The sequence below is a fragment of the Vombatus ursinus genome, unplaced genomic scaffold (assembly GCF_900497805.2).
Source record: "Vombatus ursinus unplaced genomic scaffold, bare-nosed wombat genome assembly UNPS02003292.1, whole genome shotgun sequence".
NCBI lineage: Eukaryota > Metazoa > Chordata > Mammalia > Diprotodontia > Vombatidae > Vombatus > Vombatus ursinus.
This window is the reverse complement of record NW_020943070.1, coordinates 14,422,277-14,449,383: the sequence shown is the minus strand read 5'-3', so window position 1 is coordinate 14,449,383 and position 27,107 is coordinate 14,422,277. Positions and strand designations below refer to the sequence as shown.

The following is a 27,107-nucleotide window of genomic DNA, read 5'->3' as shown; positions in this document are numbered from 1 at the left end:
TGGTACCTTTGCCAAGAAAACCCCAAATGGGGTCATTAAGAGCCAGACACAACTGAAAAAATGACTGAATAACAACAGAAATATACATGGGTCAGTTAACATTATTTGAATGGCCAGTGTACTTTGGTCATAAATATGGAAATGATGCTACCAAAAAAAAAATCTCTAAGTAGAATCTACAGGATGTCATTAGACAAATTGTGCTGGAGGTTTTTTGAAATGCGAATAATTTTATACCAGGGATACCATTCAGATGATCTCATTTAGGGACCTTTGCTCTGTACTAAAAGGTGATTTTGCTTGGTCTTGTTGATAACACTGAGATTTCTCCCGTCATAGTTTCATGTCACTTCCATAGAATGATATTTTATATTGCTATATAAATATAATATACCTACGTACATATATTAGCTTTACAATTTTCCAGAAACTTTGAAATTATTTGGTCAGATTTGGCTCCTTTCTTTGGAGCTCACAAAAGCAGAAATTTAGGGCTATAAAGGACCTAAAAGTTTATCTAATAGATCTTCTTTTAAAGATAAGGAACTATTTAAATGGAAGAAATTTCCCAAAAGGCTATGACTTGCCTAAGGTTATACAAGTAGTCAGGATCAGATTAAAGGTTGGAATACAGATCTCTGACTCCAAGCCCAGAACTCTTTCCACTACAGCACATGGTAGTGGGGGTGGGGTGGGTCCATTTTATCAGACATTGCCAGGGTTATTGGTATAACCAAAAGCACCAAAGAAACTACCAATCTGGGTGCAAACTCTTAATAGGCTTACTTCCTATCTCTTCATGTTGGTGTGGTTTTCTTATCCCATAGATTGGTACATTTGTAAAAGGGATCTGAGTAAGTTGTTTAGTTGAGTTTAAAAGAGTACACCTCACCCCTTTCTATCCTACCCTTTCCCCCATAGAAAAGGGTACAATAAAAGTCACTCCTAGTTCCCTTGCAGGTGTGGCTAGCACCTGGATGGACCTCACAGTTATTGGAGTATATCCCACATTCAGGGCAAAAGGGATCCAGTCCTACAGCCTGTGTCACAGATTATTGTTACAAGTATCTCACTGTAGCCTTTCTTTTGGCACCAATAAATGAGTAATATTTCCTTCTTTTTATGACACTCCTATTCCCTTAGTTTCTTCTTTGAGTACACCTCTTAGATTTCTTTCCAACTGCTCCATGTATCTTGTATGTACCTAGATTTTTACATGTTGTCTCTTCCATTAGAATGTATACTCTTTGAGAGAAGGGACTATTTTTGCCTTTTTTTGTATCCCCAGCTTTTAGCTCACATAGTGAGTAATTGATAAATACTGACTGATTGATCTTTCTTACCTCATAGCATTGGAGTTCTCATGCTTTTCCTTAAATTCTGGTCATAGAGGAAAGTGCTCTTAGGTATTAATTCACATTAAGGGGTTAAAGTGTAGCACAGTGCCTGGCACATAGTAGGAGCTGTAATGATTATGATGATGATAATAGTAAATCTCTCTTTGGAAGCAACCAAATGATGAAGTACTCAGGAATTCCACCCCCTCCCCAGTCTTCATGCCAGTAGATGGAACTGATTTTAGACTAGGAGTCCTTAAACTCAGGTCTTTGAACACATTAAAAATTTTTCTGATAGTTGTATTTAAGTACAATTGATTTCCTTTGTAATTCTACGTATCTTATTTTATGCATTGATGCGTATAACATTTTTATGCAATATTTTAAACATCATTGTTAGAAAAGATCCATAGATTTCAAGAGACTGTCAAAAGTGTACGTGATAAAAAAAAAAGATAGAGGACTCCTGTATTAGGTGAAACCTGGGACTAATATCTCTTCAATCTATTTACCCTAGAAGTCAGAAACTGAAGTTTAAATTGTGGGCAAATGCCTTCTTTCCTTCCCCATTCTCTTGACAGGGGGCCCCTTGAAATACAAGAATTATTTGGACAGTACTCAAGCCTTTGGTACATGGTGATTACACGCCTTGCTCTCACTGACTTTGGAGTAGGAATAAGACACAGTGGAATTGGAGAATGGTGCTTTTTGCAAGGCCAGGTTTTTGTAGCCCTGACCAGCTGGAGAGGAAAAATTAGTTAAACACAGCAACTGAGAAGCTGGTGTCTGGAGAGTTGTGTCTTCGAAAACTCCGAAGGACTAATATTGGTTTACAAACCAAGTGCAATTCTGCAACAATGCAAAACTTGTTACCTTATTTAGGAAGGCTGTGCATGTGGAAACCCACAGGAAGAGCTCCCCAGATGTGCAAACTTAAAGAACATACAGTGATTAATGCCCTGCTTCTAAACTATGTGTAAATTTAGTGTCAGTATTTTCTCGAACCAACTTCCAGCATTTAGTCCGGGGGATCCTTGCCGCACAGATGCTATGTCTATGTACATTGCATGGAAAAAATGTCTGATTAGTTTACCAAAGCCACAGCATGTATTCATTTTCAACTTAACGGTCAAAAGAGATGCTTTCACTTAATCTCTGACATTTTGGCTAAATTGTAAGACTTATTCATTCACTTACAGCAGTTTAAGGTTCATACAAGTTTGTACATCATTAGCTCTGGAGAGATTTCAGAGGTTATCTAGTCTAATGGCCTCAGTAGGCAAAAACACTGTGGATCGTAAAAGTTGTGATTTATATGACTCTGATTTGGTAACATCCTTGTAACTGGAGCAGCTTTCTAATTCCCGATCTGGGAAGCATCTCCTCATTGGCCAGGGGATCTCATGAACTACATATGGGAGAATCCCACTTAGTCATCTGAGTGATGTATATATTAAATCCAGTTATTATATTTGCAGAGTGTCTTGAACGATTTGGTAAGTTTTTCCCCATGAGCACACACTCAAATCTAGTGCCAAATTGTCTTCTACATCTCCACATCCTATACTACTTTCCCTTTATGTACCAAGCTGCTTAGTAATGATAGCAATGAGTTAGAGTAACACTATAACAGCAAGGATACTGCTTACAGCAACACTTAGTGCAGTTTTAAGTTAATAAAGCTTAATTTAAATTTAGATTATAGTCAATGAAATTTTAATTAAATTAAGCTCATATTAAATTTAAATACCCCCCCTCCCCCAATTTGTGTTGGATAAGTTTTAAAGCAGAGGTTCTCTATCTGGTGTCTATGAACTTTTTTTTTTTTTAAGTAGCTAGAAGCAATGAGGGGTTGCAGTGGACAGAGTAATGGACTTAAGGTCAGGGAGACCAAAATTCTAATCTGATTTCACATACTTACTAGCTGAGTGACCTTGGACAAGTCACTTAACTGTTTGCCTCAATTTCCTCATCTGTAAAATAGAGATAACAATAACACCTACCTCTTAGGGTTTTGTGAGGATACAAGGAGACCATATTTGTAAGGCACTTTGCAAACTTTAAAATACCATATAAATATTATTATTTCAAATGTTTTGATAATAGGTGGTGCAGTGGATAGAGTCAGGAGGATTTGAAATCAAATTCAGCCTCAGATACTTACTAGCTGTATGACCCTGGGCAAGTCACTTTTGCCTCAGTTTCCTTATCTGTAAAATGAGCTGGAGAAGGAAATGGCAAACTACTCCAAGTATTTCTGCCAAGAAAACCCCAAATGGGGTCATGAAGAATCAGATATGACTGAAACGACTCAATAACAAAATTACAAAAATTGATGTTTCTTTGAAAGCCTATGCATTTCATTTTAAACATTTAAAAACCTTATTTTAAGAAGAGGTCCATAGGTTTCACCAGACTACCAGAGGGAACAGGGCAACAACAAATGGTTCTCCCCCTCATGCCCGTAGAGATTATTGCAAACAAACATAAGTATTTGTTCTCAAGGTAAATGCTTTGACTACTTTCTCATTTTCTCTCAGAAGCTTTTCCTTTTCTCTCTGTTCTTTCAGTTTTCTTCTGAGCCTATGAGGAAGAAATATTCTTCTGTTAATTGTCCATAGTACCCCTCAGACTGCTGGAAAAGATTTTAGAAGTCGTCTAGTATATCCTCCCAACCATCCCATTTTGAGTCATAGAAGTCCAGTGGCAAGACAAAGGTCTAGACAAACAGGGATGGCCTGTTTGGCCTTTCTACATTAAGGTCTTTCCCAGAACTCAGTTTGTCTGAGGTCACGTCCCTTCAACGACTAAGAACTGGGTAAGAGTCGAGACAAAAGATGGCCTAATTTACCATCACAAAGAAGTCAGTATGGGAGGGGAAGACCCTCGGAGTCAGTTTTGGGCCAGAACAGAAAATAGTTACTATTTGCAACATTCTAAGCCTTCAAACCCTAAACAATCAGCAACTGAGACTTGGGTTCAGGCTATTATTGGCCATTCAAAGAAAGTCAGAGGGATTTGGGTTTTAAGGTGAAGTCAAGTAGCTCCATTTAAAACACAATGGACTTTTAAAAGCTTGTCTTTCCCATTTTGGGGGGGCTCTTGGCGAAGTAGTTAAAAATTCACCTGCTGTATATTGTCATTCACCTTGGTCTAGTGGGCAGGTGGTTAAACAGGATTGATGCTAGTGTTTTCTGAATGTGGATAATCAAATTTAGACTGGGAATGGGGAAAAAATGGTATACTCTGAAGGATTAATGTTAGGGCAAAGATGTGTATCACAGCTGTTCTCACTAAGCTCGTCAAAGGGGTCTTAAATGAAACAAACTGTTCACTTTGATGAGGTACCAGATTTAGCATGAAATGGGAAGAATGGTGAAACTCTCAGAAAGTAACACAAGTGATGGGACTTCTAATTTCTGTGTTTCCCCTTGGGTGTTGCTCTCTCATATTTTGAATGTTTTGAATATTTAAAGATGTGGAACTGCTCTGTACTTTTTTTTTGTTTGTTTGTTTTAAATCTCTTGTGGGATGAGCTGGCATCTGGGACCATATTGACTTTTCTTAATTTTTTTTTTTTTTAACAGCACAAGCAGCTGCAGTTTAGATGGTGTTTAGAATGTTAATGGTCACAGGGTGGGGCAGGGGAGATAAGGAGGAGTTTGGAGTGGAGGAGGCCAGCACAGATGCAGGTATAGAGAAGTTAAGACTGCCACAAACTGACAGCCCAAACAGCTACATTTCTAAACTGTGCTTCTCCTCCCCCAGATCTCCCATGGCTGTGTATTATTTATTCTGAAGCTAAGATGCAAACCTGACTGCATTCTTGGTAAAATGAACGTGAAACCTTGCATCAATTCAGCAAGAAATAGGCTGTTTACTTTTTACAAAAGCACACATTTGATTGAAAAAAAATTGCCACCAGTTGGGAAGTGGGTACTGATGGGGACAGATTATCAGTGAAATGGAATTAGAGTATACCAATTGTCCTGGCCGCATTAGAGAAAATGGGACGGTAAAACAATGGTAACGATGACAAAAAAAACCACTTAACATTTCCAAATCCTGGTACCAGAGGGCGGAAACAAAATGATAAAATGTTTCAGGTAAAGGAAATTGCCCAGGATTTTCTAATGGGTGTCTAAAGATCAAATCCTCCCATACTTTACTTAAAAAACCACCAAAAACTCAAGAACTGGAGAGTATTGTGGGTTTTAGTACACTTCACAAAATCACTACTGCTCCCTGCTTCCCAATGAGATCTTGCTCTTTGAATATTGCAAGTGAAACTCATGATTAGCACAAACATTTCAGCAGGAAAAAAGTGGGGATGTACAGGAAAACCCCTTTGTGCTATAAAAGGACAATTCACATCTGGTAGAAAATCCACATGGAATCATGAAAATGAATTTATTGGGACAGGTTCTGTGAAGAAGCCCTCGTTGCACGATCTTATTTATGGAGAGTGAATATCCTTGTTCTGTTCAGCAACATTAAAAAAATTAGCCTGTATTAACTTTAAAAAAAATTTATTTAACTCACGTGGGGTTAAGGATGAGGATGCTATTCATGTGTGAATATGCAACTTGCCAAGAATTTCAATACTTCAACAGATCTGTGATCTCATTAATGTGGGTACTCAAGTCAGTCAGTCAACAAGTATTTATTAATTACCTACTAGGTGCTGTACTAAATGTGGGGAATACAAATTCAAGTTAAAAGACAGTCTCTGCTCTCAAAGAGTTTACTTTAGAATTGGGGAAATCAACCACATAAGAAGGTGGGGAAGGAGGCTATAAATATTTATATAATACCTACTATGTGCTACTATTATAGGTGGCCCAGTGGATAGGATGCTGGGGGAGGAATCAGGAATATTCTTCTTCCCAAATACAAATCTGGCTTCAAGACACTTACTAGCTGTATGACCCTGGGCAAATCCCTTAACTCTCTGCCTCAGTTTCCTCATCTGTAAAATGAGCTGGAGAAGAAAATGGCAAACCATTCCAATATCTTTGCCAAGAAAACTCCAAGTGGGGTTGATGAGGTCTAGAGGTTTAGGGGTGCTGAGACTCCAAGATCACGAGACACAGGTCCTGCTGGAAAGAATTTGACCCAAGCCTTCTTTCAGCCAAAGAGAAGGTTTATTAAAGATCCACCATATTGGCCAGACTCTTAAGGAATCTGAGCACCTGTGAGCTAGTGGCCAGATTATAAAAATCTCAGCAGTGGCTAGATTTTAGGAATGTGAGCACCTTAATGGAGACAACATGGAACTTATATAAAGAAAGACTGTGGGAGGGATCTAGGAGTGGCCAAGTAGTTTGGGGTAACTGGAGGAGGGGTCTAAGGAGGATCTGGATGGGAGTGGCCAGTAAACTGGAGTGAACAGAACTCCTGGGACACGGACAATGGACCCTAGCTAGGATTAAGTGTGGGAAATGGCCAGGGACCATAGGAAAGGCTAGGCTAGGTTAAGGGTGACAGAATTGGGAGACTGGGTGCAGGCACAAAGAAAGGCCAGTTGATGGGATTATGGCCTCAGAGATTTGGCCCTGTAGGAAAGTCCAGGGTTTTTCCTTTTTGGGATTTAGCTCCCATCCTCATCAGGGTCATGAAGAGCTGGACACGACTCAACAAATATGTGCCACATGTTGTGCTAAGTGTTTTACAACTATTATCTCATTTAGTACCCACAATAAACCCAAGAGGTAGGCGGTATTGTTAGAGTGGAAGAAACTGAGGCAAACAGAAGTTAAGTAACTTGCCCTGCAGACAGCAAGTGCAGGAGGTTGTATTCGAACTCAGATCTTCCTGACTCAAGCTAGGTCCAGCTTTCTATCCACCTACCTGTCTCTAAAGAAGTTGAAGGGGAGGGGCAGTGACTAGATGGCAGCTGGGTGGCACAGTAGATACGGCACTGGCCCTGGAGTCAGGAGGAACTGAATTCAAATGTGACCTCAGACACTTGGCACTTACTAGTGATGAGGTCTAGAGGTTTAGGTGTGCTGATCATAATCATAATCATAATCAAAGCAAAGTCATAACATGCAGGTCCTGCCCGATTAAATTAGACCCCATCACTAGCTGTGTGACCTTGGGCAAGTCACTTAACCCCATTGCCTAGCCAAAAAAAAAAGAAGTTGAAAGGTGGGAAGGGAGAGTGTGGCATGATGGAGAAAAATCTGAATTGCAGAATTGGTAGGAAATGAGGACTTTGCTAACCTGGGTACCCTCCTTAAATGGAAGTTGGGGTGGAGAGTACTTCTAATGTCTGAATTTCAAGAATGGAATGAGCTCCCATGTTGAAGAGTTTTCTACAGCAGAGTAAAGAAGTTTGGAATGCAGCCTCATGGGAAATGGGAAGCCAGGAAGTTCAAAATCCTGCCTTTTTATTTTCTTAGCTATTATGATGATGGACAAATCACTTAACATCTCTGAGCCTCAATTTCCTTATCCGTAAAATGGGAATAACAACATATCCTACCAATTTCAGTGATTGTTATGAATTGTCAACCTAAACATACTCTTGTAAATGTGAGATGTTTCTAATGAACAGAAAGAAAGTAGGGAACCCACACACACATACACATGGCATAGTTCCTAGAATTATCAAACAAAATTCTGATGGGCAATATAGATCTATATTTTTCACTGTACCCTGAATGACAGAAATCCTGACCATTTTGGAACCATGATGGAAGGAAGTTTCAAAGAAGAGGGAAATTTTTATGCATTTTGATAAACACTACACCTATTCAGGACTTTCACTAAATATTCTTCAAGCTATGAAGCATTTATTAATGGCCTACTTTGTTGAAAACTGTGCTAGAGACTGAGGTGTGTAAATCCTTACATGGTAAGGATTTAAATACCCATGCTGAGTTAGCTGCACTTTTTCCTCTAGGCAATAGGGAGACTTAAATGTTTTTTGAGCAGAGGAATAACACGGTGAGACCTATATTTTAGGAAGATTAATTTGGCAGCCACCTAAAGAAGGGATTGAATCCAGCCAACAAAAGGAGACATCGGTACCAAGCACAGCAGGCTAATACATATTTGTTGATTGAATAATTGATCCTGACATTGCCCATCAAAATTTCATTTGAATATATCAATTCACTTCAGAAAATAACCCATCTTATAATGACACCACCACCAAAGGAAGTAAAATGATTTTAAGTGGGACAGTAATGGAAGGATTTCTGTGGTAATTTCTAGGGAGCCATGGTGGCACAGGAAAGGAGGGGAATGCTTAAAGAAAGCGAGCAAGGGATCAATTTACCTCCAGCAGGAACATTTTGAAAATACCCACCATTTGTAGCAACAGAACAAGATGCTAAGGAGAAGCAAAAGAGAAAACACAACAATAACAACAACTTAATAGTTTGCAAAGTGATTTTCAAATGTTGTTTCATTTTACTGTCACAGCAATTCCAAGAGGTAGGGGCTATTATTATCCTCATTTTACAGATGAGGAAACTGAGGCAGATAGAGTTTAAGTAACTCACTCAAGGTTACACAGATAGTAGAGGTACTTGAGCACAGCTCTTTCTGATTCCGGGACCAGTGCTCTATCCACTGCAACTCTTCATCCTCACTCCTCGATTTTTTATGGGGGGAAAAAGATACCCACCTTCCCATTATTTCTGGTCATGTGGAATCACCAAATCACAAAATCTCCAATTTGGGAAAAACTTTAGAAGCCATCTAGTCCAAACTACTTGACCAAGAATCCTCTTTATAATATGTGTAATATGTGGTTATATAGCCTCTGCTGGAAAATCTCCAATGATATGGACCTCGCTATCCTCTGAGATCAAGCAGATCACCTCTAATTTTTTTCGGAATAAGATTATATTTCACAATTTGTTTACTGTCACTTGGTACATTAGAAAGAGGGGACAGAGAGGAGGGACAAGGAGAGAGACAGAGACAGAAAGAGAGAGACAGAGACAGAGACAGAGAGAGACAAAAAGAACTATTTGTGTCTAATGGTAACCATCTCTAAGGTGGGGGAGGAGGGAAGAAAAAAGAGAAATTTACAGGATTACTTTATTATATATTTAACAGGAATAGCAAGTTGTATATAATTTGCAGTTTCATGTACAATCATCTTTTTTTATTTTACTATGTTATGGGAATGCTTGTTTTATTCAATAAATTAAAAATAAAATTTTTAAAAAGAGACAGAAAGAAAAATAGAGAAAGAAAGAGAGACAGAGAAACAGACAGAAGAGAGAGAGAGAGAGAGAGGTGCACAATTTCTTCCAAGGGAAAATTTCCCTCAAGCTCTAGGGAGGTGTGCTTGAAATCCAGAATGTGGAGGGGAGCTGATTTTCTCCTCCATGTTTGTCTATTGAAGTATGTTCTCTTTATATCTGGATATATCTCCAAAGACAGCCTGTAACCGTAGAACCACATGTATTCTTTTCTGGAACAGAAAAAAGAAAAATGCCTCTCTTCTTCCAAGATCTTGGGCTAACTCTACCCCTCACACCAGTATATATATGGTTTGGAGTCATCATTCTCTTTATCATTGAGGAGAATCTTACACAAAAGATCCAGTTTTTCCAGAAAAAGAACTGATGAACTCTGAATGCAGATCAAAGCACACTTAAAAAAAAAAAACACTTTGTTTTTCTTTTTTTTTTTTGCCTGTTTTCTTTTGCAATATAGCTAATATGGAAATATATTTTACATGGTTGCACATGTATATAGAAAATTGTACCTTTTCAAGGATGTGGAAAGAGAAGGAGGGAGAGAATGAATTTGGAACTCAAAATTTTAAAAAATGAATGTTAAACATTGTTTTTACATGAAGTTGAGAAAAAAGATAACGAAAAAAAGATCCAGATTTTAAACCAGAGTCATGGAAAAAAAAAAGAGAGAAGAACAAGATAAAAAAAAGAAAGGGAAAAGGAAAGGAAAAGAAATAAAGGAAAAGAGAGAAGAAAAGAAACGGAAGAAAGAGAAAAAAGGAACAGGATGATGCTGTGGTGCAAATGCCTGTGTATTGGGGCGGGGCGTTAAGTCACAAGGAACAATCGAGTACCCTGTAATCTTTGTTATTTACCATTTGGCAGAATTGGATTGTTGGGTCATATCCATTATCTTTCTGGGTGCAGTCACCAAAATGTAATACAAACCTCAGAAACTTGAATTAGTTGATCTATTGCTTGGACTACAACCTCTGAAATGATATTGGGGGGTGTGAAGTGGAAACATTTAGGAACTTCTGGGAGCTGTGATTCTCTGCCCAGAGAGGGGCAATAGGAAGACATTGATGAACTTCAAGGGATGACAGAACCTTTCTTGAAATGATGCCTTCCTCAACTAGGAATAGGAGAAAAGGTCATGACCAAAAGAGGGGCAGAGAGGATCGTAAAAGAAAGAATGGGCAATTTTGATTACACCAAATAAAAAATTTTTGCACAAAATTAACACAGATAAAATTATACACATACATACACATACACACATACATATATATATTATAAATATAATATATATTATATATATACACCCATATAATTTTCAAGGAGAGATCTGAACATTAGCGCATGTAAAATAATAGAAGGCTTGATGTGTTATTTTTTCATAGTAGCAAAATAATTGGTAACAACTGAGCTGCTAAAAACACTGGGGACTGGGGGCAGCTACGTGGCGCAGTGGATAGAGCACTGACCCTAAAGTCAGGAGGACCTGAGTTCAGATCTGCCCTCAGACCAAATACTTGGCACTTATTAGCTGTGTGACCCTGGGCAAGTCACTTAACCCCGATTGCCTAAAAACAAGACAAAACAAAAAAAAAAAACCACTGGGGACTCCAGCTCTGGAGTCTCTGAAAACTTTCCACAGGTTTAATGGGCCTATTCAGAACAATCAAGTTTTGCAAATCATAGTTTGAACTCTAATCATTATAACTTTCTATTACCACACCATGTAAGAATCAATAATCCAAGAACTAAAACACTGAGGTCAAAAAAGAAGTGTAAATAACCAAAGAAAAGTATTTGAAAAATTTTCTACCACCATATGAAAATTGGTGCAATTTAGGAGATGGGTTAGAAAATGCCTGGGAGAAACTTTTGAAGGGATAGGGAGCTTGTCTCTCAGATCATTGGCAGACATGAAGAAATTGTCAATTGTTACTCTATCTCAATTGAATGGAATTGAATACATATTTTTTAAGTGCTTATTCTGTGTTAGACACTGTGCTTTAGGAGCTGGGGAGGCAAAAGCAAAAATAAAACTTTTTATATATGCTTGTAGATTGAATAGTTGAGCATACAAAGACGAAAATAAGAGTCCTTTACCATGTGGAGTTTACATTGATTGTATTGGGGAAAAAACATCCCTATGTAGTAAATATAAAATTCATTCAAAAAATTCAGGGCAGGGATAGTACCCACAGAGGAAATCAGGAAATGAACATTGTAGGAACTGGTATTTCAGTTATACCCTGAAGGGAACTGGGGTTTCCCAGGGGGAGAGGTAAGGAGGGAAAGAATTTCAGAAATGTGGGACAACTTTTAAAAAGGCAGGGAAATAGAGGGTGGAATGTTGTGCACTAAAAAGTTATAAGTAGGCTAGTTTGTCTAGAATTCAGAGGGGTTGAAGAGAGATAATATATAATCTGTTCCAAAAGGCAGGTGGGAGCCAGGTTTTGAAGGGCTCAGTAGGTCAGAGTAGTTTGCATTTTATCTTAGAAGCAATCAGGAACTAAGGAAGTTTCCTGAGTCAGGCAGTGACTTAGCCAGACCTGTACTTTAAGAATATCAGTTTTAGCTGTTGTGTGAAGAGCAGACTGAGCCAAAGAAGCTCCTTAGGGAGCCTTAGAAAAGCACAGGTAAGAGGTAAGAAGGCTTCGATTTGGGAGGTGGCTGAGTGACTACAGAGAAGAGATAGATGTGGGAAATGTATTGTAGGTAAAATTACAAGAGTTGGCAACTCATTGGTTTTGGGACGGTATTGGGAGAGTGAAAGGTTGAGGATGAGTCTGAGGGTGGGAAATGCAGAGGTGGGCGTCACCTAGACTCCAGCTTTTATCTGCCGGATCCTTCCATAAAGAGTTGGTTAATTTCGGTTCCTGTCCTCTTTAAGTGTAGCTAAATAGTTAGTATCTCCCCTTGATAAGCTTGCTTTTCTTCCTTTGAGAGCTACCTGTTTAAATCTTCTTTGACCATTTGTCTATTGGGCAATGACTCTTGTTCTTATATATTTCATTCAGTTTCCTATATATCTTGGATATTGGATCTTTATCAGATAAAGTTACTGGCAAAGATTTTCCCCATTTAATTATGCCCCTTCTAATTTTCTAAAAAAAATTATTAAACAATTTATTAATTTTTAGTTTTCAACATTCACTTCCATAAGATTTTGAGTTTTAAATTTTCTCTCCCTCCCTCTCCTCCCCACTTCCCAAGATGGCGTGCAATCTGATATAGGCTTTACTTATACATTCATATTAGCCATATTTTCACATTAGTCATGATGTAAAGAAGAATTAGAATCAATGGGAAGAATCACAAGAAAGAAAAACAAAACAACAAAAGAAAAGGAGAGCAAATAGTATGCTTCCATCTGCATTCAGTTTCCATAGTTCTTTTTCTGGATGTGGATAGCATTTTCCATCGTGGAGATTAGATCCTTGCATTGCTGAGAAGAGCTAAGTCTGTCAAAGTCAGTCATAGCACAGTGTGCCTGTTACTGTGTACATGCCTCTTCTAATTTCAACCACATTGCTTTTGTTTGTGCAAAAGCCTCCTAATTTTATGTAATGCAAATTGTCCATTTTATTTTCTATGTTGCTTTCTTTTATTTGGGTACAAACTCTCCCTCTTTCCACAGTTTCCTGCTTCTCTAATTGCTTTATGAGAACTTTCACATATACTTCTTGTATCCTTTTAGGGCTTATTGTCTATATGTTGTAAGGTGATATAATATGTCTAATTGATTGCAAATTGCTTTCCAGTTTTTCCAGTCATTTTCTGAGTGAGTACTTACTTCAGTAGTTTCAGTCTCAGGGTTTAATATCAAATGCCATCTTAAAATTTTCAAGTGCTTCTTCACCTCCTGCACCTAATCTATTTCATTGATCAATTTTTCTAATTTTTAAACGAAGACAAAACAGTTTTTATGATTACTACTTTGTAGTGTACCTTGAGATCCAGCAATGCTAGGCTTCTTTCATTTTTTTCATTATATTCCCAGAGATTCTAAACCTTTTTTTTCACTCCAAATAAATTTCGTTATTTTGTTTCTAGTGTTGTACTATAACTCTTTTGAATTTTGATTGGCATAGTACTGAATAATTAATTTAGGCAATATACATATAAATGTATCTATATACACACATCTATACATACACATGCATATGTGTGTATATATTTATGTATGTAGCATGGGCCATACATGAAAAATTAATATTTCCAGTTATTTAGTTCTATATTTAATACTATAATACTGTGAATAGTGTCTTGTAGTTATACTTGTATTGTTTTTATGTGTGTCCTGGAGGATGGACTCCCAAACCTTTTTATACATTCTGTAGTTATTTTAAATGTAATTTCTCTTTTGATCCTTTCCTACTGGCTTTTTTTTTTGATAATACACATACATTCTGATGATTTATGTGGATTTGTTTTATATCATAGTAATTTTCCAAAAATTATTAATTACTTCAATTAATTTTTAGCTAAATTCTGTAAGTAGACCATTGTATCATCTGCAGAAGTAATAATCTTGTTTCTTTTTGTTTTGTGCCTGCCTATTCCCTCAATTTTTTTTAATTGTTATAGTTGGCATTTCTAGAACTATATCAAACAATAGTGGTGATAGTAGACACGATTGCTTTACTCCTGATCTTACTAAAAAGGTTTTTATTGCTATTGCTGGCTCTTGGTTTTAAATAGAAACTATTCACCATATTAAGGAAAGGCCCACATACTTGTGCCATTTAATGTTATTAAAACAAAAATGAATATTGGATTTACTTTGAATGCATTCTGATTTATTCTTTGGTATGCTTGATAATTTAGCATTAAATTATTTAGCTTATTTTAGTTTTAATTCTTTATTCAAAGGTTCTTTTTTTAAAAAAAAAACTTTATTGCATTGTGTTCAGTAAAGGATTTGTCAATTTTTTTGCATTTGTTAATATTTTTATTTCCTAGCACATAGTCTACTTTTGTAAAGATGCTCTGCACAACTGAGAAATAAATTAGTTACTTTCTATTCCCAAAATTAATTACTTTCTATTCCCATCAAGTGATTGCCAGAGATCTTGTCATACCTAACTCTTCTAAAGTTCTTTTCAGGCCCTTAGTTTATGTCTTGTTTAATCTTGTTTTTATTGATTAACTGATTTATTTCTTCTCACTGTCCTCATCTTTCTCTACCTATCTACTGTATTCATCACTTTGGACAACTCTTTCCTCTTTGATAGTCTAATCTCTCCTTGCTTAGTTTGGGTAACACTCCAGTGCTCCTTTTACATATCTATTCACCCTTCAGCTTCTTTTGCCCGTTCATAACCCATCCCATAACCTCTAACAGTGGATGTTTCCCATTTCTTTGTCCTGAGTTTTTGCTTCTCACTTTCTGTTGGACAGGAAGTTAACAGAAAGATGGATCACATTCCTGAAATCCTGTTGAAGTTACTTAGCATAATGGATCTAGGGCTGGAAGAGATGTCAGAGGTTGCTCTCCTTAAACTCCTTCACTTTGCAGACAAAGAAACCAAGAACTAGGGAAGTTGAAATGATTTGTCCCAAGGGAAACAGGCAGTAAGTAGCAGAGGTGACATTTGAACCCAGCCCCAGCATCCAGAACTGCAGACAGTATTCTTTCCACTCTACCATACTGATTGACTTATAAGCCAGTGTATACTATCTAATAACGATGGAAAAGAAACAAAACCCAGGTTGAATAGACTGTACAATCTTCAGAGACCGTAGATCTATTTTGCTCCAAAAAAGTTACCACCCTCCAAGTGCAGGGTGAGTTAGGACAAACAGCTCAGGGGAAACTGGGCACCAGTTCAAATTAAGATGGACACAATAGAGACAATGGCCCTATTCTTTGTTCTTCCACACAAATGGACTACACAGGTTTTGCTAGATATTATTGTGTATGTACGTACTTTTTGAAAATATATTTAAAGACCAGTATTTTAGTTAGAAATAAAGCTCTAGTCAAGGATGTTAATAAGGGACCATGAAGAAATTCTTGGCCTGGAACTGCATGTCCTTCTCTGACCTTCCTTATAATTTCTGTCATTCACTGTTTACCCTGTTGACTCAGACATAACACTTTTCTCAGCATTAATCATGTGAGTAAGCTCGTTATTCTAATCAGTTGTCCTATTTGATTCATCCAAAGATCTCAGAACATTCCAATCAGGAATAGTATAGGCAAAGCAGGCCCTAGGGCATACTTTTAGTTTATACAAGGTCACCCTGAGTAGAATACCTGAAATCCAACTGTGCCAAAGTCTAATCACTGAATTTTCTAAATGTGTTCCTTGGGAAGTTTCGTGTTTTTGTTTGTTTGAACTATACAGATTCAAACAAAATACTGGAATATTTGCACCAAAACAGCAGGCTGCCATCATGTAAAGAGGTGGCTTGGAAGTCAGGAAGACCTGAATTCAAATCTATTTTCTTGTTCTTTTTAAATTAATTAATTTATTTTAATTATCAATATTCACTTTCATAAGATTTTTGAGTTCCAAATTTTCTCCCCTTCCCTCCCCTCACCCCCCAAGAGAGCATGCAATCTGATATAGGCTCTGCGTATACATTCAGAATAAACATTTTCACATTAGTCACATTGTAAAGAAGAATTAGAAGCAATGGGAGGAACCATGAGAAAGAAACAAACAAAAAAAAGAGAGTAAAGAGTATTCTTCGATCTGCATTCAGACTACATAGTTTTTTGTTTTTTGTTTTTGTTTTTTTTTTGATGAGGCAATTGGGGTTAAATGACTTGCCCAGAGTCACACAGCTAGTGACTGTTATATGTCTGAAGCCAGATTTAAACTCAGATCCTCCTGACTCCAGGGCCAGTGCTCTATCCACTGCACCATCTAGCTACTCCTCCATAGTTCTTTTTCTGGATGTAGATAGAATTTTCCATCATGAGTCTTTATTGCTAAGAGGTAAGTCTATTAATGTAAGTCATAGCACAATGTTGCAGTTACTATGTACAATGTTCTCCTGGCTCTGCTCATTTCACTCATCATCAGCTCATGTAAGTCTTTCCAGGTTTTTCTGAAATTTGCTTGGTCGTCTTTTTTGTTTTTTTTGTTTTTGACTAGGCAATGGGATGAAGTGACTTGCCCAGGGTGACATAGCTAGTGTCAAGTGTCTGAGGCCAGATTTGAACTCAGGTCCTCCCAACTCCAGGGCCAGTGATCTATCCACTGCGCCACTTAGCTACCCTGACACCACTTTTCTAGGCAACACTCTTAAGAGTAAGTTACAGAAAAAGTATGGACCTGCATTCAGTGAAATTACAATTATGGTACCTATGTGATCATAATAACAAAAAAGCATTTATGAGAAAGCAGATTTTTCTACCTGTTTAATCCACACAGGATATTGTGTATAAAAGAATAATAATAGGCCAGTGACTTGTTTTAGTTCTATTTATAGCTGAACTAAAAAAAAAATGAAAACATGATCATCACCATCAAAATGATAATTGGTCTTGATTGAGAAATTTGAAGTTTAGAAAGCATTTTAATATTATTTTAGTTGATTCTCATGATAATCTTGTGTGAGGTAGGGTCTACGGATATTATCTCCATTTTACAGATGGAGAAATTTAAGATTATAATAAACAAGGGATTTGGGCAAGGAAAACCATTGGTCACTCAATTCTATACATGATTAGCTCTGAATCACTTTTGTTGATTTGTCACCATTACATTATTCAGTGATGTCATATCTCCAATTTCAAACAAGATAGAATCATATCCAATATAATATTTCAGGAGCTCTTATTTCTTTAGTAACCAGACACTGTTGTGAGCTAGCCTCTGAATAAGGGAGACCTTCATACAAAAGTCTTGCCTTTGACATATACTGTCTGTGTCACCCTGAGCAAGTCACTGCCCCAGACAGCTCTATTAAGCCAGAGGAGGTGTGTACCTGCAGTGATAGAGGGAATTTCCTCATCTTGGAGTTCTCTTTGCCAATGAAATCTGTAAGATCAACCCTGAACCCTAAATGCTATTTTTCTTGCATACATTAGGTTCTTGGTAAAAATTTTTGGAGAATTAAGTGAGTAAAAACTTGTCTTTCTCATACAAAAATATATTTAGGAAATTTAAAATTCTTTTTAAAATGTCAAACATTAAAATTTAATATTAATTAAATTAAGTATAAAATTTAATACCTATAACTTTATAGCCATGTATAAGATTAATGTCTACGAAATTATACTGTCTGAAAGTGGAATCTGATCACAGCCATCTCTGCAGCCTTGATTTGTATAAAATGCATTGGACAGGGTCGGTGCTTATTAAATTGTTTGTTCAAAATAAAATAAAATATTCATGACTTGCTTGAAAATAAATAACTGGAAGCCTAATCTAACATGTGCCAGAATTTCATATTTACTTTTCACAGAGATGGCCAGCTATTCTTAAATCTGATGTTTTCACTTTTCAAGAGTTCCAGCCTTCCTAATTCCACTATTTGGTCCATTGGCCTAGAGTCCTTTGGAGAGCAGAGGAGCCCCAGGCCACGGGTAACACACATAACTGAATTTCCATCTCTTTCATGTTCAATGAAACCTATAAAACTGACCTACCTTCTACCTCCTACCTACCTCAGAGAGAGAAAATGATCTTTAGAATCATAAAATATCTTAGAAATAAGAAGGGAAGAAATAATGCGATGCATCATGCCTCTGAGGAATTTAGATACAGTTAATTTACATATTTCTCATTGCTGTGCTCCTAGATAAATACCCTCTCATCATCAGGTTGGCCATAGCAATTCTCAAAGGCCATCTAAGTTACAAAGGGGCTGTGACTTGCATTGGTGAAGGCTATACTTGCAGGGATGAAATCCAATACCATGAAATATTGAAACATTTAAATATTAAAGCATTTCCATTTTGCATGAGAAAAGATCCCAGAGTACCCACATTTTCAAGTGTGATTCAAGGCCTCCAAATATTGATTTTTTTAAAAAAAATAAATTCTAAACTTGACCGAAGAGAGTGGAAAATCTGGTCCTGCCCAAACAAAAATCAGAAATTCATAGAATCTCAGTCGGAAGAGAGCTCTGAGGACATCTAATCCAAGTCTTCCCTGAACAAGAATCTGGTCTATACTTGAAGACTTCTAGTGGGTGGGACTTACTGAGGAAGCTCATTCCATTTTGTGAGAGCTCTTTGTCAAGAAGCTTCTATTAAATAGCCAAAATATTGCCTCTCTGTAACTTTTATGCATTGTTCCTAGTATTTCTTTCTGGGGCCAAACAACAGATCTAAGCTGTTTCATATGGCAGCCCTTACAACTTTTATTTTTCCTTTCTTCCTTGTAAACAATGATTTTGCTCTGATTCACAGTTTGTAAATTATGAAAAGAAGCAGTCTTAATGTCCAAACCAGGAATCAGGAAGACTGAAGCTTTTGTGTTAGGAAACCTAACTGGTGTGCAGCCTGGTGGGAGATTGTTTCCAGAGCATCTTGGGATGTCAGTGAGAATCAGAATGACTTATACCACATCACCCAGTGTCAAACCTGTTGCATTATTTCTTCCCATCTTGCTTCTAATATACTTTATAATGATTCTGAAGAGTGTTTCCCTCTCTGAGGTAGGAGAGTTTTATAGGTTCCTTTGAATATGGAGGAGTTAGAAAGTCATTTGCATGTGATACTCATGGCCTGGGTCTCCCACTCTCCAAAGGACTCTGGATCAGTTGGCTAGGTTTAAACCTTGGAGCCATCCCCTTTCTTTATTATGCCTTTACTTGCAATTCTAAAGAAATCTCTAAAACAAAGTTTAACTATGACTCATGGCTAGGGTTTACCCCAATGGGTTTAGTGCTCAGTGTGCAATATAGTCATCAGGTATGGAATATAATTTTATTTATTCAACCAGAAAATACACAACACAGAATCCTATGATTCATACCCGAATCATATTGATGCAGACTTCTATGAACAAATAGAGAATGCACAAAATACTCAAATAGCACGTTATAGTCATTAGACTCACTCTGTCAAGTAAAGATACTTTGGGGGGGCTGCTGAACAAATACTCCCTGCATACCTTTGACCTTTACCAATCAAGCAACTTGGCAATGTCATGGAGGGTCAGTACAGCTCTCCAGGTCCTTCAAAGCATGGTTCTAGTCTTTCCAGCTTCAGGATTCTCTTCTTGTCTCAGAAGCATCTTGTTAAGGAAATCTACCTTTTAGAGGCTGGTGCCCAACTCAAACATTTTAGCTCATAATCAAAATTATCCCTGAGGTGAGCCTCATGGCTGGAAATGTCCATTTTCTGGATAGATATTCTCTGATTTGGACTCAGAAAAGTAAACAGCCATAATTTGGAAGTCTAGGTCACCTCTCAGGCTCCCTTGGACAAGAACAGGCCACTCTCGTCATGTGTTTATCCCATATGTAGGTTGCCATTTTTTTTTTTTTGTTCTTGTGGAGAAGCAATATGTGAGAGCACAAGAAAGAGAAACAAATACTCCACTTTTCACTCCAATCTGGAAGAGAGAGAAAATATACAAAAAGAATAGTAAAATTGGTGGGCTTTTATAGATGGCTTTTTACAGATGGCTTTTATAGACCACAAAGGAGACAGCATTTTTTTTTTCCCTTCTATTTACTCCCCAATGGGTTGGGTGGGAAACAAAATTCTTGTAAATGCTCACAAATTTGAAATTAAAAAAATTTCAAAATTTAAAAACTTATAAAGAATTTTTTAAACACTGCATATTCGATCCTTCATATCTCTGTCAGGACACAGGTAGTATTCTTTATTATTAGTCCTTTGAAATCATTGGTTACTGCTTTGATCAACATTCTTAAGTCATTCAAAATTGTTCATTTATATTATAAAGACAACATTGCATACCTTGTAATCTCATCCACATGATTAGGATGTCTCAAATTGATCAGAAGCTCTGCTGATCATCTCTTAGTCCTCCCACCCCCATTTTGCAGATTCTAACCTGTGACTTGGTAGATAGTAGTAATAGCTAACATTTTAAGACTCACAAAACACTTACTACACATGATTTCATCTGAGCCTCAGAGCAACCTCATGAGTTATGTATATATGGTAGTTATTATTATCCCCATTTTTGGAGAGGGGTTAAGTGACTTCCCTAGAGTAACACAGATAGTTTGATCAAAGCCAGCCTTACTTGAATCTTAAGACCAACACTCTAGCCACCATATTTCTTCTAAGATAGTCACTAATCCCAGGTTACAAAATGGTGTGCTCTACCTCTGAATAGGCCATGAAACTACTTTCGGCTGCAACAGATACCACAATTTCCTCCTATTACTATTAGAAAGAGATAATCATTATGTGGTCATTGATTGCTGAAGAATGTCTCTACTTGACATTAAGCTAGGAGGACTGCGCAACCCAGAAACAATTTGAAGAAAGAGATGGGAAAAAAGCAATCACCAGGTAGCAGGTAGCATAGGAAGTAGGTGAAAACACACCTAGAAAGCAAACCAACTTATCAAAGTAACTGCAGACCATTACATGAAAATTCTAGAAACAGTGACAAATAGGATGGATTATTGCGTCTTACGCAGAAAGTAAGCAACAAACTGAACAGTCTGAAGACATTGGTCCCCTCTACCACCTCCTCCTCCACAGGCCTCCATTAAATATAAGTAGCTCCAGAATCTGCTGAGTGAGATTCAAAAGAAATAAGCATTGGGCAAACATACATATTTTTTTTAACGTATTCTACTGTATGAAGGAATGAGAAGAGCTTTGAATTTGAAATCCAAAGACGTGGGTTTGAATTTTGCTTCAGTTAGAACAGTATTGGCTGGGTGATCATGAGCAAAGCTCGTAATTCCTGAGCTTCAGTCTCGTTTATAAATGAAGATCGTAACATTCACAGGATTTGCTTTATAAGGCTGTTCTGAGGAAAGTGAGCTAATCCAGTAGCATATCTGTCCTTCAGGAGCAAAGATTTTTTATTTTGTCTTTGAATCCCTAGGACCTAGCACATAGTGGCACTTATTAAATGTTTGTTGAATTTACCTTAAACTTTGTAACCTTAAAGAACTATAAATGGGAACTACTCTTTCAGTGCAGTTTCATAGATGTTAATTTGGCATCTATCTCCAAATTTTCAAACCTTCTAAATATATTTCATTATACCTTCAATGGCTATTTTGATTTCTGAAAAGTATTGATGATCTCCTAAAAAAATGTGTTGAAACTAGATGTTTGCTTAAAGAAATGACATTGGAAATATGAAACAGATGCAATCATCTTCCTATGATGAGAAAAATGTCTCATCACAAATCAAAAATGTCATCTTTTCCTGAGTTAAATTAAAAAAAAAAACTCCACCAAGTATCTTTCTTTAAATTTAAAAAAAAAAAACACTGTGAAATCATGCAAATAGTATGAGATAAAGTCAGGAGGCTGTTGACTTTTTCATGGTTCTACTTCCTTCTCCCATCCCCCTGAGTAATTTCATATCTGCTTACTTTAGGGGAGGTAATCATTAAGAGCAGAACAGAAATATCTTGGCCTAGTTCATGAAGGGCATGAAAGAAAACATGTGTAGCTACAGATAGTACCTTGTGACATTTAAATTCGTTGGTTAATTTTTATCTATCTCATTAATTGAAAGAGATGTTTTCTTTTCTCTTTTTCTTTTCTCCTTTGTGACAGAGCCCACAGAAAATCCATCTGGTACCTTGAAAACACTGTTGGATATTCCTGTTAAAGAGAGTTCTCTTTGAGCTATTTGGTTTCTTGATTTCCTTTCGAAATGGCAGCTGTCAGTGGATTTATAAAATACTCTATGTTTATCTTCAACTTCATATTCTGGGTAAGTGTATTTTTTTTTAAAACAATTTCACGATAGAAACAGGGCACAAAAAAACCCCCAAATTATGGATGAACCTGGACTGTAAGCTAGAGAAACAGAAGAGAAAACTATATTTTTCTATGGATTTGTTTTGTTTTAGAAAGCAATTCTTTGGCTAGTTTAAGTTTATTTGTGACATGAAAGATTTTTCAGAGCCCCCAAGATAAATATATCATAAATGTTTTTGATATTCCAGGCATAAAATCGATGAGGGACAGGACCAATAATGAAAGTTCTTTGTAGTTGTCAGTCCTGAAGGGATCATTCCAATTTGTGAGCACAATTGCACAGAAAAATCTCTGATCGCATTTCATCTCCATTCCTTTCTCCTCCCAAACCTTCTCACCTAGGTAGGATACAAACATGTCATGTAGGTGGGGTTATAGAATGAAAAAAATAGACTGGAAGAGAATGGTGACAGTCAAATAAAAACAATGTATTGGAAAAGGCTGGAAAAAAGGACATAATTATTACTTTAATCCTAAAAGTAATAAAGGCATTATCACCTTGAGGTTGAAAAATACATCTTTTTAAATACTACCCTTAAAACTGAAACAAGTTTTGTTTTTCAATCATGATGCTATACTTTCCAAACTAAAAGTCCCTTGGTTTAAACCAAAATCAAGTGGAAAAAAAAGTCCAGAGAGCACTGGAAAGCCTATATGTAAGCACAAGTAGGATGGGCCACTTCAGTGGTTGCAGATGGGGGTGGGGAGGGGAAATTAGTATGAAAGTTCTGTTGTGAGTACTTGTAAAGACAATTTTTAAGTCTCAAAAATTTCAGAAAATGGATTTTTTTTTGGGGGGGGATGAAGCAATTGAGGTTAAGTGACTTGCCCAGGGTCACATAGCTAATAAGTGTCGAGTGTCTGGTCTGAGACCAGATTTCAACTCACGTGCTCCTGACTCCAGGGCCGGTGCTCTATACACTGTGCCACCTAGCTGCCCTGAAGGCGTATTTTCAAAATAAGTATAAACTTGCTTATGTCAAATAATGGTATAGAGGATGAAGAATAATGAGTACTGATTGATTTTAGTAATAATTACTCAGTGTGCATGCACAATTAATTGTGGAGGTCTGTGGTGAAGATACTGTCATTTTTATTCTACAGATGGACTAGTTAAGTGACTTTCTTATTTTCATACAGCTAACTAGCAAATGTTAAAGGCAGAATATGACTAGTCTCCTTTGACTTGGCTATTGTAGTTTATTAGAGCACACAGCTCTGTGCTGCTTGGAGGAAGTAAGCTTGGCGTGAGGCATCTATGGATTGGTTAATGTTTTGCCATTATTATTTAGTCTGCACTAAAGATCCAACATTCTTCAGATGGGGAGTGTAGCATAATCACATGAATAAGCTAAAATTTTAGTGGGCTGATTTTTTTTTTTTTTGTGGCAATCAGGCTTAAGTCACTTGCCCAGGGTCACACAACTAGTAAGTGCCTGAGGCTGGATTTCAACTCAGGTCCTCCTGATGACAGGTCCAGTGCCCTATCCATTGTGCCACCTAGCTGCCCCTTGGATTAACTTTTTAAGCACTGGTTATTGGCTCTGAGGAGGACAGATACAATTTTTCTGGATTGTTTCTCTTTCTCTAAATGAGTTTCAAACTCTTTTTGGAGTCTAAGCAGCCTGGGTTAAGGAGAAATCTGACTATGGTTATGGTCGTGAAGTATAAGAATTTACTGTAGTATTTTGGATGAATTCAGCAGGAGTCACTGATTAAAGAAAACCATGCTGTAGAGAGGCAGTTGATTAAAATGGGACATTAGACAACCACTTCTAGAATAAAATTAGACTTCTAGAATGAGAGTTTGAAAGAATATTAGCACTAGGGTCATAGCTATAGTTTAGTTTAACCAACTTTTATTTTACATATGCAACTCAAATTTTCCTAGGCCCATTTTCTGTCTTTCTCCTTGTGTCTCATCACAACCTCATTATATTTCTGCGTAATTGCCACACTCCAACCACTAGTAGAATTTAAGCTCCATGATGACAGGCACTTTATTTTATTGTTATGTAAGTTGTTTTAATTGTGTCTGACTCTATGTGACTCCATTTGGGATTTTCTTGGCAAAAATGCTGGAGTGGTTTGCTATTTCCTTTTCTACCTCATTTGACAGATGAGGAAACTGAGGCAAACTGGGTAAAGTGACTTGCCGAGGGTCACACAGCTATTAAGTGTCTGGGGCTGGATTTGAACTCAGGAAAATGAGTCTGACTTCAGGCCTGGCACTTCAGCCACTGCACCACCAACTGCCCCTAAAATCTTTGAACTGAGAGTTCGAGGCCTCTCCAGCACTTAGGACTCTGCACATAATAGATATTGAATAAGCGAAATAAGTTGAATTGAGGAAGGAAATAAGTTTCGACAGATGAAGTAACTTGGCCACTTTCGTAAGATACTTAGTGGCAGAGCTGCTTTTGGAAACATTGTCTGAGTGCAATCCAATTTAGCAAACCCTCCACCCCACCCCACTTCCCCCCAAAAAAGACCTAATATTGTAGGATATAATATCAAAATATATTTGTAATTATGTTGTAATACTAATAGTTATGGGAATCAAGAAAGCTATGCTGTAGGAGGGACCTCCTCAGCTGAACTTTGATGGAAACCGGAGGGAGTTTCTTAGAAACTGAGGTGTGAGGCATTCCAGGCATTGGTTGTGATAAGAACTGTGCCACCACTTAGGTAGCTTTCTTTCTTTTCTTTCCCCTTCTCTGTAACCTCACTTCCCCAACCCTACTGCTTAGAAGCCATCTGAGCTACTTAGCTATTTTTTTTTTTGAACTTAACTATTTACACTGCTTGGATGAGATGAGACACTAACTCTTTTCATTTCAATGAAATGGAGAACCACTAGGCCTTCCCATGTAACTCCCCTGACACTGCCTCCTAAGGTTCTCCAGGACTCAGCATCTGTTCTATATTTAAACTCTCCAGACTCCCGGCACTTCCATCTGACCTACTGATGCAACCTAAGGATCCTCAGGTCCTAATCACCGATCCCTTAAGGCTTCCATCTTTTTCTATTTACTGAACTTTCTTCTATGGGCCGTCCTCCCCTATTAGAATGTGAGTTCTTTTGGAACATGGCACTATCTCACTGTTTCTATCAGTAAACCCAGATTTTATCACAGTACTTGGCACATTGTTAGCTCTTAATGAATGCTTGCATGTTCACTGAGGTAAGAGATGAAAGGTCAAGTTTAGAGAACTTCAAGTAAGTCAATTTGGTTAGAACACAGAGTGCATGAAGGGGAATAATAGGTCTCTAACTTGGAAAAGGCATTAAATACAAGGCAAGGGGTTTTTTTTTTATCCTAGAGCCATTAAATGCAAGGTAAGGAATTTGTTGTTTATCCTAGGGGCTTTATATAAGCAATACATTGTTTGAATCTAGGTGCAGTAGGAGCTACTAGAGATTTGTGAAGAAGTGTTATAGGGTTTTAGGAAGATTATATTGGCAGTTGTTTGGAAGATACTATTTTAGGGATAGGGCTTGAGTGAAGAATAGTGAGTCCTAGTGGTAAGAAAAATAATGATTCAATCAGTCTGTCCTTTGTCAACTAAGACATTTAATATAAAGAACTAGTCTTTCCTATCTTTCTCTAAGAGAAAGAATGTCAACATCATATCTCTTAAATGAAAGTTCTGTGAGCATGTATGAGTTTTTGTGGTGGTCCATGAAACCTTGGAGACAGATGAACCGAACAGTATGTACGTCAAAAGATATGTTTGTCTCTCCTTCGTGAAAGGTGGCCTGATCAAGTGGGAAGCACATTGGCTTCTGGTACTTATCTAACCTTCATAACACTCTTGAATCCATCCACTTCTTTTCAATCATGTGGCAACCATCCTAATTCAAACCCTCAGTACCTTTTGCCCATGATATTAAAGAAATTGATTTGTAAGATGTGAAATAACACAAGCTCATAGTATTGTTACTATCTTGTTTTTATCTCAGTGGTGGAATTAAGAAAAAGAAGGAGCTATGATAATAGCTCATGTTGATGAGGGATTTTGCCATTTATAAAACCATTTCCCTCATGTGAACTCTTCAGGTAGATGGGACAGATATCTCGTTTGTCTCAGAAATGAGAAAAATGAAGATCATAGACTTTAAGAGACTTAACCAAAGCTGCCCAGTTAGTGATCTATCAATTGATCAATCCATAAACATTTAAGTACCTGCTATGGCCAGGCATTGTACTAGGTGTGGAAGATACAAAGAAAATGAAAAGGCCTCTGCATCAAATAGCTCATTGTGGGAAATACCATTTATACACATAAAAATATATACAAATAAAAGTACATACAAAATATATACCATGTAAATCCAAGGTCATTTCAAGGATGAGACAGCATTTTGGGGGATCCTGAAAGGTCTCATAAAGGGGGGTGGTATTTGATTTGAACTTTGAAACAATCTAGTAATTCTAAGAGGAAGAGGTAAAGATGGGGTACATTCTACACATAGAGGATGTCCCGGGTAAAGCACTGAGAAAGAAAGACAGGTCATTTTGGGTGAACGAAAGGGTATAAGAATAGAAATAACGTGTCAAAGAAACCTGGAAAGAAAAGTTGGAGTCAGGTGATAAAAGGCTTTAAATGCCTAAGAGAAGAGAATAGATGTTTCCTTTAGGCAGAAGGGAGATACAA

General features: G+C 37.2%; 1 protein-coding gene across 1 annotated transcript in view; it reads left to right on the top strand.

Moving 5' to 3' along the window:
* TSPAN8 (tetraspanin 8) overlaps window positions 1–27,107 on the top strand; it is an 80,210-nt gene that overhangs the window by 13,639 nt on the left and 39,464 nt on the right. The window contains exon 2 of the mRNA XM_027873418.1: window positions 22,242–22,401. Coding sequence (XP_027729219.1) covers window positions 22,342–22,401 — 60 coding nt within the window. The 5' untranslated portion in view covers window positions 22,242–22,341. The remainder of the gene's footprint in view (window positions 1–22,241; window positions 22,402–27,107) is intronic.